Raw genomic sequence first — 12204 nt, forward strand, 5'->3', positions numbered from 1 at the left:
AATCCAATTTTGTATCCATTTAGATACCTCACCCTGGATCCCGTGAGATTTAACTTTATGCAACAACCTACCATGCAGTACCTTGTACCACATGGTAGGTTGTTTCATAAACTCCAGAAGCTCAGCTAAACTCAGTAGGTTGTTGCATAATCCAGAAAGTCAGCGAATGTTCTGGGGACCCAAGTTCAAATCCCGCCACAGCAGGTGCTGGAACTTAATTTATCAAGAAATATCTGGAATTAAGAATCTACTGATGACTATGAAACCATTGCTGATTATTGGAAAAAAACATCTGGTTCAGTAATGTCCTTTAGGGATGGAAATCTGCCGTCCTTACCTGGTCTAGCTGACATGTGACTCCAGAGCCACAGCAACGTGATAGACTCCCGGCTACCATTGGACATCTAGAGATGAGAATAAATTCTGGCCAGCCAGTGGCGCCCGGGTCCCACGAATAAATAAATATAAAATCCTATAAAGATCTTTCTCTGCACTGCCAGTTGGAACGAGCGCAAAAGTTGATTGGAATGTCAGATTGATAGCAAAATGCGCTTAAAATCCCACAACATTTTGCATCAATTTCAACCGAGCTATGCTGAAAAACTGACACATCTGAGAGAAAACGCTAGGCCAGTATTTTATCCTTACATAATGGTTCTCTGATGAATAAATGACAATTCCTGATGTGTATCCCTGTTCTCTTTATTGAATACTTGCTCATTATGAACCCATTTTCAGACTGACAATGGAAATCCAAAATACATATGATGCATCAGAGGGCAGAGTGTTGGTGGGAGGAGATCCATGGTGGGGACTGGGTATGGGCAGTGCTGCTGCAGGGGTGGTGTGGGGAAGGGTGCTTGTCTTAACTTTGAGCTCTATTCTCTGGCAATGGACTGGAGCAGAAACCAATGAGAACCAGCCTCCCATCCATTGACTCTGTCTACAATTCTCGCTGCCTCGGCAAAGCAGCCAGCCTAATCAAGGACTCCGCGCACCCCGGACATTCTTCCACCTTCTTCTCAGACAAAAGTCTGAGGTTACGTACCAACCGACTCAAGAACAGCTTCTTCCCTGCTGCCATCAGACTTTAGGATGGGCCTATCTCACACTAAGTTGATCTTTTCCTGCACCCTAGCTATGACTGTAACACTACATTCTGCACCCTCTCCACGAACAGTATGCTTTGTGTTGTGCGCAAGAAACAATATACTAATACATGTGACAATAATAAATCACATCAAATCAGGGTGAGGGGAAGGAGGGGCTGAAGACTTAAAGTCAATGGAAAGAATAAATAAAACCTAGTTATAGAGTTGACCTGGCTAAAAAACTTGAATACCTTCATAAATGGCATTTAGAAATAGTTTATTAATACTTTGTTGTGAAATTATAGTGCGTTAGTTTGTAGAGCTTGTCAAAACACAAGTCTGATAATTTAGTATTCTCTCCTTTTTGTTTACTTCTGTGTTTCCTTATTAATGTTATTCAGTGCAGAGTTAAAGCAGCTTTTGTCCCCAGTCCCCCTTGGTGACGCCATCATCAGTCAGCACCAGCTGTTAGCTGCCTGGAAGTGTGCTGATTACATTAGGACTGCATTAATACATTTTATTTAGCAGGTACTGTTCTATCATTATGCATACTGTGTCATTATTTGAAGGTTGCAGAGAAACTTAATTCCTCGGTGCACAATAAGAATATATTTCCATTTCAGTTCCTCCTAGTCACAGTTGCAATGAAGTCAAAATACCATTTGCGAGCAGTTAGGAGGGGAAATGATATGTTGACCTTCATTGCAAGAGAACTTGAATACAGGAGAAAGGATCTCTTACGACACCTGTACAGGGCTTTGGTGAGACCACACCGAGTGTATTGTGCACAGTTTTGGTCTCCTTATCTAAGAAAGAATATAGTTGCTATAGAGAGAGTGCAGCCAAGGTTCACCAGACTGATTACTGGGATGGCAGGGTTGTGGTATGAGGAGAGGTCAGGCTGACTAGGCCTGAACTCACTGGAGTTTAAAATGAGAGAGGATCTCATTGAAACATATAAAATTCTGTCAAGGCAGAACAGACTGGGTGCAGGCCTGATGTTCCCTCTGGCTGGGGTTGAGGGGAGGGTGAGTGTCTAGAACAAGGGGTCGCAGTCTGAGGGAATGGAGTGCTCTGTTGAGAAGTGAGGTGAGGAGAAACTTCTTCATTTGGGAGGGTGGTAAACCAGTGGAATTCTCTACTACAGAATCCTGGGCTGGACAAATCACTGAATATATCAAGAAGGAAATGAATAAATTTCTAGATTCTCAAAGTGTCAAGGGGCATGGGGAGAGCATTGAAATATGGCACTGAGATAGAGGATCAGCCATGATCATTTTGAAGATGGCACAAGCTGGAAGGACTGAATGGCCTATTCCTGCTCCTATCTCCTATGTTTCTCTATGTTGTGGATGGGCATTACAAAGTTAGGCTTCATTTCCATCTTTGTTTAGCCCCACTCAGGTTTCTGGTGGAATTATTGGAAAGTCTTAACCAAATATGGAAAAAGGGGGCCTAAAAATCCGACACGCTATTTCATGGTGCTTGGCTTTGCTCTCATTCTCCATCCTATGAAACATAACTTTCAAGGTTTCTGATCGGACCTTTCAGATGGGAGATCAGTTAAAGGGCAGAAAACATTGTTTAATTTCAACAAAATCAGAAAAACGCTGGAAAATCTCAGCAGGTCTGACAGCATCTGTGGGGAGAGAAAAGAGCTGACATTTTGTGTCTCGATGACCCTTCATCAGAGCTGGGTTGTGGATTTGATTCCCATACCAACCAAATGGAATTATTAAACAGCTCTGACAAACGGACCACCCAGAACAGTTTGAGCCTGTACCCGTAACCACCTCAGACCAGTCTGAACCTGGACCCGGAACCACCTCAGACCAGTCTGAGCCTGTACCCAGAACCACCTCAGACCAGTCTGAGCCTGTACCCAGAACCACCTCAGACCAGTCTGAACCTGTACCCAGAACCACCCCAGACCAGTCTGAGCCTGTACCCAGAACCACCCCAGACCAGTCTGAACCTGTACCCAGAACCACCCCAGACCAGTCTGAGCCTGTACCCAGAACCACCCCAGACCAGTCTGAGCCTGTACCCAGAACCACCTCAGACCAGTCTGAACCTGTACCCAGAACCACCCCAGACCAGTCTGAGCCTGTACCCAGAACCACCCCAGACCAGTCTGAACCTGTACCCAGAACCACCCCAGATCAGTCTGAACCTGTACCCAGAACCACCCCAGACCAGTCTGAACCTGTACCCAGAACCACCCCAGACCAGTCTGAGCCTGTACCCAGAACCATCCCAGACCAGTCTGGGCCTGTACCCAGAACCACCCCAGACCAGTCTGGGCCTGTACCCAGAACCACCCCAGACCAGTCTGAACCTGTACCCAGAACCACCCCAGACCAGTCTGAACCTGTACCCAGAACCACCCCAGACCAGTCTGAACCTGTATCCAGAACCACCCCAGACCAGTCTGGGCCTGTACCCAGAACCACCCCAGACCAGTCTGAACCTGTACCCAGAACCACCCCAGACCAGTCTGGGCCTGTACCCAGAACCACCCCAGACCAGTCTGAACCTGTACCCGGAACCACCCCAGACCAGTCTGAGCCTGTACCCAGAACCACCCCAGACCAGTCTGAACCTGTACCCGGAACCACCCCAGACCAGTCTGAACCTGTATCCAGAACCACCCCAGACCAGTCTGAGCCTGTACCCAGAACCACCCCAGACCAGTCTGAACCTGTATCCAGAACCACCCCAGACCAGTCTGAGCCTGTACCCAGAACCACCCCAGACCAGTCTGAACCTGTACCCAGAACCACCCCAGACCAGTCTGAGCCTGTACCCAGAACCACCCCAGACCAGTCTGAGCCTGTACCCAGAACCACCCCAGACCAGTCTGAACCTGTACCCAGAACCACCCCAGACCAGTCTGAACCTGTATCCAGAACCACCCCCCACCCCAGACCAGTCTGAACCTGTACCCAGAACCACCCCAGACCAGTCTGAACCTGTATCCAGAACCACCCCAGACCAGTCTGAGCCTGTACCCAGAACCACCCCAGACCAGTCTGAGTCTGTACCCAGAACCACCCCAGACCAGTCTGAACCTGTACCCAGAACCACCCCAGACCAATCTGAACCTGTACCCAGAACCACCCCAGACCAGTCTGAACCTGTACCCAGAACCACCCCAGACCAGTCTGAACCTGTACCCAGAACCACCCCAGATCAGTCCAAGCCGGTATTCAGAGCCACCCCTGACTGTTCTGAGCCTGTACTTGGAATTTTAAATGAATGTACTCTGGTGAACTGAATGTTTGGACCTGACCTTAAAGATGGAATTTGCACCAATTCCTAACCGTTTATAACTGCAGATGAAGGTCTTCTCCCATGAGCTCAATTTTTATGTTTTCCTCAGATTATTTCCCCCAGTAAGTACTGTTGACAATGGGCACTGCATCTGGTGAGTTAGCCAACTCCTGTTGAACCCAAAATCAGTAAGAAGTCTCACACCAGGTTAAAGTCCAACAGCTTTATTTGGTAGCAAAAGCCACTAGCTTTGGGAGCACTGCCTCTTTGTCAGGTGAGTGGGAGTTCTACTGATGAAGGGGCAGCCAGCACTTCCAAAGCTAGTGGCTTTTGCTACCAAATAAAGCTGTTGGACTTTAACCTGGTGTTGGAAGACTTCTTACTGTGTTTACTCCAGTCCAATGCTGACTTCTCCACATCATGAACCCAAAATCAGACAGAGACCAATTTTGGTGCTGAAATTGTTGTGTTTTTATTCCCCATTTTGCCAACCACAGTTCAGCAGTTGGTCTGAACTGGAATGCACTCCAAGAAAGGTTGGAGTTACAATAGTAACTTTCAAAAGGGCAGACTAGAAAAGGAAGGATTTGCAGAATTGTGTGGAAGGTCAGAAAGTGGGACCATTTGTATAGTACCTTCAAAGAGAGGGTGCAGGTATGATGGCCCAAATGCCCTCTGTCATGCTGTTAGATTCTTTAGCTTATATGCTACATAATACTGTGTACCTTGGATATACAATATCATTTCTACCCTTATTTAATACCCAGGGGAAAGAATTGAACATTGTGTATAGTAACATCACAAATACATTTACGAAGATTTCTCCTGGTCAGGTGATTGGTCGGGGTGGCACAGTGGTATGCACTGCTGCCTCGCAGCACTAGGGACCCGGATTTGATTCCTGGCTTGGGTCACTGTCTGTGTGGATTTAGCGCATTCTCCCCATGTCTGCACGGGTTTCCTCTGGGTGCTCCGGTTTCCTCCCACATTCTGAAAGACATGCTGGTTAGATGCATTGACCCGAACAGATGTTGGACTAAGGGATTTTCACAGTAACTTCATTGCAGTGTTAATGTAAACGTTACTTGTGACTAATAAATAAATTTTAACTTTTGTTTTTTCACAAAATATAAATGTGAAAATCTACCAGTAAACCTTGAGAGATTGAGCCGCTACTTCTGCATGCACCATGACCCTGTCTGTGCCCTGTTGCTCATGAGAAGAAGTTCATTGACAACTTCTGTCAGGATTGCTGACCATCTATTCCCACGGGGCGAACGTGTCAAGGTGTGTTACTGTGTCCAGGTGTCATTAGGCTGCTGCGGATATTCTCGGCACCTGGGAGCCGGCATTCGTATTTGCTCTTTCATATCTTGTACCTGCTTTTGAATCCAAAGTTCAGACAACTTGCCAAAAATCCTCCTCTGCAGTTGCTTGTTAAATTAAGTGCCTGAGAACTGTTAACATTCAGCCCCCAGCTCTGTGTTTCGCTTGACCTAACAACCCTTGCTAGCTGTCACTGAGGACAAAGTGATCTATTGTTCTTTCCTGTCATTCTTCTCCTTGCTAACTTTTTAAAATGAAAATAGTTACAGTGACACTGAATCCGGCAAGACTTGAATAAGTGAATGCCAAAAATCAAATCAAATAGGTTGGACAGGTATAGTCCTAACTGCGCAACATTTCAACCTACAGCTACCATAGCACTTGTCCTTGACATACTGTAATTGATATTAGTTACTGTCTGCAAAAGTAAAACGGAAACATGTCCTCAGCCAAAACCCAATTTTCCAGTCAATGACTCAACCTACTTAGCAAACCAACAACTTGATGAGATTCTCCAACATCATGTTTCCCATCCAGTTGAGGATAGTGCAATGCAGGAGAGTGTGCAGACTCCGCACAGACGATGACCCAAGCCAGGATGGGACATTGTCTGTGATGACCCATTGATCTGTGGCGTCAGATCACAAAGTTAATGGAACCTTCCCCCAGGTTTCCCAAACTTATCCCCAGTATGATCCACAAGCGTTACAGGCAGCGATTGATTTCCTCAGGTTTAGACTTGTCACTTATGAGGAGCAGGTATGACCTGTGCTCCCACAGGACCCCCACTAAGGGCGACACAGTGGTTAGCACTGCTGCCTCACAGCTCCAGTGACCCGAGTTCGATTCCTGGCTTGGGTCATTGTCTGTGCAGAGTCTGCACATTCTCCCCGTGTCTGCGTGGGTTTCCGCCGGAAGCTCCGATTCCCTCCCACAGTCCGAAAGACATGCTGGTTAGGTGCATTGACCATGCTAAATTCTCCCTCAGTGTACCTGAACAGGTGCCAGAGTGTGGCAACTAGGGGATTTTCACAGTATCTTCATTGCAGTGTCAATGAAAGTCTACTTGTGACATTAATACAATAACCTCTAAAAAATCATCAGTTTCCAAGGCACCACTTAGTGAACTATCCATAAAGAATCATATGTCATTATTTTGAAGGGAGTTATTTTGAATAGATTAAGGGGGAGAATTTTGTTTGGGCCTTTCTCAGATGTGTTTATAAAGATTTCTTCCTGTCAAGTGTCTACGTCATCCAGTCTCGAAACGTTGGCGCTATGCTCACTCCACAGATGCTGTCAGATCTGCTGAGATGTTTCATCATTTTCTGTTTACATTTTACAGGGAAACTGGCTAGCTACTGCTGGGTAATGATTCTGCAGTTGTCTTTTATTCCCCAATCTCTCTCGTGTCACAGAATATCCCCACAAGCACAACTGAGGCTGCGAGCAAGTCTTTCTCAGTCTGTCCTGAAGGTTTTCATTTTGCAAGGTTAACCTACAAGTCTTGCTGGCACCTGGCAAGCTGGCCTTTAACCATCATTTTCAGACTTCAACGTTAAAGTTTAGGCTGTTGAAAATTAACATTATAAATGTAATAATAAAGGGATAAAACAAGAAGAGCTATGTCAGCAGGAGGGAGCCGCAGCAATAAAAAAACTGTGCTAATTGTCACAGATTTGAAACAGTTAACAAAACATCAAACTGAAATACAAACCTGCACATATGTGCTGGTCAAAACAGAAAGACAACTGAGTAATTAGAGACACTGAATATACTGCATTTAAAACAAGGGAGAAACTCCCCGTCTCTGGTGTACTTTGGAATTTACCCTATATTTCCTTTTGTGTTCTTAGCTGAGTTACTCCGTTAAATATTGTATTATGCTCTTGAGGAACAACGGCAAGAAATCACTAAAAAGGAAGTCTGTGGTTCGATCTAGTTTTAGTTTCACTTTTGTTTTTAAGCAGAGCACACGCACAAAGCTCTGCAGCAACTGATGTCTTCACGTTTTGTGCCTTTTGAAATATCTCTGCAGGCTGAATCTCAATAACTGAACCCAAACCATGTTTGCACAAGTTAATGGTGCCTTTATTTCATTATAAAAACACAAGATTAAAAAAGCTAAGTCATATCTGACATGGCTAATGACAGAATTTCTACCTTCAACAATTAAGTATAAACTACTTAATTTTCAGACAATAAAAGCACACGCACAAGTTTTCCAATGATGGCCAAATGCAGTTTTCCTCAAAAGATTAATAACAAATATTTCAATCCATTTTTACCTTCCAACATATTAGCACAATTCTATAAGTGTTGAATTCATTTCAATTCTCTTCTCACACCTAGTGGTGCACTAAGATAGACTTTTTTCTGTTTCCATAGCTAGTAATTCCCGAAGCAGGTCGCTAGTCTGTCGCCAGGGGTTTATATCTTGAAAGGTGCCATTCCACACAGAATCATAGAAACCCTACAATGCAGAAGGAAGCCTTTCGGCCCATCAAATCTGCACCAACCACAATCCCACCCAGGCCCTATTCCCACAACCCCATGCATTTGCCCTAGATAGTTCCCCTGACACTAAGGGGCAATTTAGCACGGCCAATCCATCTAACCCACAATCTTTGGACTGTGGGAGGAAACCAGAGCACCCAGAGGAAACCCACGCAGACACGGGGTGAATGTGCAAACTCCACACAGACAGTAACCCAAGCCGGGAATCGAACCTGGATCGCTGGCACTGTGAGGCAGCAGCACTAAGCACTGTGCCACCATACTGCCCATGAAATGTGGCTGCCCAGGAATCTCTCCTGCTCTTACCGCCAGCCACTGCTGTGTTTGGAAGGATTTGCAGATTGACACTCAACCTCTTTGATCACATTATGAACACTCGCTCCTTGATAAGCGCTGGATAATGTGATGTTATTCCCTTCTTATCTACTCCGCCACTTCAAATGATCTGGAGAGGTGAACTCAGCAAAGTTAAGAGTTAGATATAATTTTTAAAAATGCTTCACGAATGTATTCCTCAGAAGAATATGATACACAATATAATTGCATTAAAGCGTGATCCTTCAAGGCAACAGATAAACAAAATATGAATAGTAATTTATTTTTAAGATCAGATTTAAGCCTATAAACTCAGCCAAGATTCAATGCAGTTTTGAAGGTGGTTTATTAGAGGACATTAACCATTAAGCAAAGGCTTAGTTGTTTATTTAGGTGAATATTAAAGATCTTGCATTGCTATTCAGAGAATAACACAATCCTGACCAATATTACTAAGCTCTACCCTCATCACCCCACCAACCTCCTCCCTAGCCATTGTCTCGGTCTCAATCTGATTGGTTAACTACTTCAACATCCTATTGGCCCCTGAAATGAGCACATGACCTACATCCTCTCCATCACAAATTTATTCTGCTGCTCCTCTATGATATTGGCCAGAATTCTCCGGTTTCACACGCCCTGTCACCACTGCCAGCGAGAACGGAGAATTTGACACTCAGCAGGGGGACTGGAGAATCCCAGCTGCAGGCAAGATCGGGGAATTCCCACCGTGCCAATATGTGGCCAATATGTTGCTGAACTCTAATCAATGCCTTTGCCATCTCCAAACTTGACAATCGTACTGTTCTCCATCCTTCTCTTTTGTCATTTCATGCCAATCTCTGTTGCCCTATCCCATCCTGTACCAAGTTCTATATATCCTTCACCCCTGTTCTCACTGATCCACATTGGCTCCTAGTCGGTCAAACATGTTGGTTGGAATTTTACCATCCTGCTTACCGCAGGAATCAGAGAAGCAGGGGGTGGGGATGATTGAAAGGTCTGTTGACCTTGGGCGGGATTTTACAGTTTCGGCACGTGTGAGGCTGTGAAATACCACCCGTAAAATTTAATCTCCCCAAAGCTGTGTTTAAATCTTGCCATGGTCTATCCCCGCTCCTATCTCTATAACCTCTCTCTGTGCTAGAACTCTCTTCAAACTCCATAGGAGTAAATCATCTGCCAAAAGTGATCAAAAAACCTTGTCATCATGGAATGAGGCCCTTCAGCCTAACATGTCCACGCTGCCCAGTTTTTACAAAGTTAGTCCTAATTGCCTGCATTTGGCCCATATCCCTCTACACCCATCTTACCCATGTAACTATCTAAATGCTTTTTAAAAGACAAAAATTTTACCCGCCTCTACTATACCTCTGGCAGCTTGTTCCGGAACTCATCACTGTCTGAGTGAAAGAATTGCCCCTCTGGATCCTTTTGTGTCCCTCCCCTCTCACCTTAAACCTATGCCCTCCAGTTTTAGACTCCCCTAAGTTTGGGAAAAGATGTTGACTATCTATCCGACCCATGCCCCTTATTGTGAAATATGTATTTGTCAGAATGAAGCACACATTCCTTTCTCAATTTTTTTTTGAGTAACTTTATGACCCTCAAATTTAGAAGTCATGGGTGTGATCTTATTGGCCGTTTACGCCCACTATCACAAGGAGGGAGAACTTAGCACTCAGCCAAATCTCCGCTCACTGCAGCAAGACTGGAAAATTCCACCAGCGGAAAATTCCACCCAATAACTCTCAAAAAAGAAATGCTTTCCTATATCAAGCAGTGGCAGGTAAAGAACAGCACAGTTAGAGATGAGTAACCTCTCTGCTGTTGGTCAACAAAGGAGGTCAGTTTTTGTTTTTACCACCTGGAATATAAAGCACCACCTGGGGTGGAACGAGAAAGGAAAATCACATGGGTCGTATCATTTTAACAGAGCCTGTGTGATTCTTCATGCACAAATTGGACTTCAACATTTTCATTGTGCAATCCTCCTTGGAAAATGTTTCATTCTGTTTTCCACCAGCCAGAGATTAGGGACAAACATCTAACCAATTGCTTCTCTTCCAACCCTGGAAAAAATGACCCTTCTTGCACGAGAGCGACATTTTTCTATTTCCAACATCAACCATCATGTGGACCCCTCCATGGCATTGCACAGTTAAGGTCAATTAGCACCAAATTAGAAGCAGGTTTGAGTTATTCCTTTGGCCATTAAGAGCAAGATAAGATGTTTATTTGACATGGAACCTTGATAACCATCAGGTATAGGCAACTTCCGATGCCATGGTGGATCGGGAAAGCCACTGGCATGCATTTACATCCTGCTAATGGGTCACGGATGGAGGCCTGACACCTGATTCTCTGCCAGTCCAGCACTGGTGTGAAACATGTCTGGAGTTATGCGGCATGCTAATGCAGCGACTCATCTAAGCAATGCCTGGAGCTCACTTCAAAGATCAGGCTGCAGGTTGATGGCAACCCTGGACCCCAGGACACCACAGCAACAGGTGGGACAACATCTACAGATGGATCTTTCTGATTTAGTGTCGTGGAGGAGGTCCGTCTTCCAGCCTCAGAGTGTTCCTGGAGGTCCATCTTCCAGCCTCAGGGTGTTCCTGGAGGTCCATCTTCCAGCCTCAGAGTGTTCCTGGAGGTCCATCTTCCAGCCTCAGATGCTCCTGGAGGTCCATCTTCCAGCCTCAGAGTGTTCCTGGAGGTCCATCTTCCAGCCTCAGGGTGTTCCTGGAGGTCCATCTTCCAGCCTCAGAGTGCTCCTGGAGGTCCATCTTCCAGCCTCAGAGTGTTCCTGGAGGTCCATCTTCCAGCCTCAGAGTGTTCCTGGAGGTCCATCTTCCAGCCTCAGAGTGCTCCTGGAGGTCCATCTTCCAGCCTCAGAGTGTTCCTGGAGGTCCATCTTCCAGCCTCAGAGTGTTCCTGGAGGTCCATCTTCCAGCCTCAGAGTGTTCCTGGAGATCCATCTTCCAGCCTCAGAGTGTTCCTGGAGGTCCATCTTCCAGCCTCAGAGTGCTCCTGGAGATCCATCTTCCAGCCTCAGAGTGTTCCTGGAGGTCCATCTTCCAGCCTCAGAGCACTCCCGGAAGTCCATCTTCATTTTTTGGAGGTCCACCTTCTTTCTTCAATAGTTGGTCCGTGATGTTGGGCATCTTTTCAATATGGCGCCCGGATAGGGCGCTGCACTACACATCGTCAGAATTGTCCCACGACAGAATATGGCGCAAAACAACTGGTTGCGTAATTAAAGAGCTCGGGTCAGAAGATGTGGCGTGTTATTTCATCACTTCTGCTGTGGGAAACACTCCACGTTCCTGCCCCCATCATGGGGCTTAGAACCAGATGGGAGAATTCCATCCCAAATGTAGCCATTTGAGCTTCAACATATTATCTACCTTAAAATGCATGGTTTCTATTTGAATACAGAAGGTGAAAGTAGTAGATTATTTTCAGGAGTCAAGACTATTTCTGGATTCTGATTCCATACATTTCTACGGTGTGCCCTCTGGTCTGATTTTCTTGGAGGCACATTAAGACTCACAACATGAGGGCCACTCACCTGATGAAGGAGCAGTGCTCCTAAAGCTCGTGATTCCAAATAAACCTGTTGGGCTTTAACCTCAGTGAGATTTCTTAGTGTGCCCACCCAAAATCTGATGCCGGCATC

At 45.6% G+C, this 12204-nt stretch overlaps 2 protein-coding genes across 2 annotated transcripts in view; both read left to right on the plus strand.

Annotated features, from left to right (window-relative positions):
* The window catches only part of dner (delta/notch-like EGF repeat containing), a 302806-nt gene that overhangs the window by 141885 nt on the left and 148717 nt on the right, over positions 1–12204 (plus strand). The gene's annotated exons all lie outside the window — the stretch shown is intronic.
* Positions 2881–4345, plus strand: LOC145341593 (uncharacterized; the record flags this gene model as incomplete). The annotated part of the gene is made up of 2 exons (XM_080186562.1): positions 2881–3992; positions 4024–4345. Coding segments are annotated over 2 exons (1434 nt in total), but the record flags the coding sequence as incomplete, so codon positions are not given.

Source organism: Carcharhinus amblyrhynchos, chromosome 3 (assembly GCF_965287045.1).
Source record: "Carcharhinus amblyrhynchos chromosome 3, sCarAmb.v2.hapA, whole genome shotgun sequence".
Classification (NCBI taxonomy): domain Eukaryota; kingdom Metazoa; phylum Chordata; class Chondrichthyes; order Carcharhiniformes; family Carcharhinidae; genus Carcharhinus; species Carcharhinus amblyrhynchos.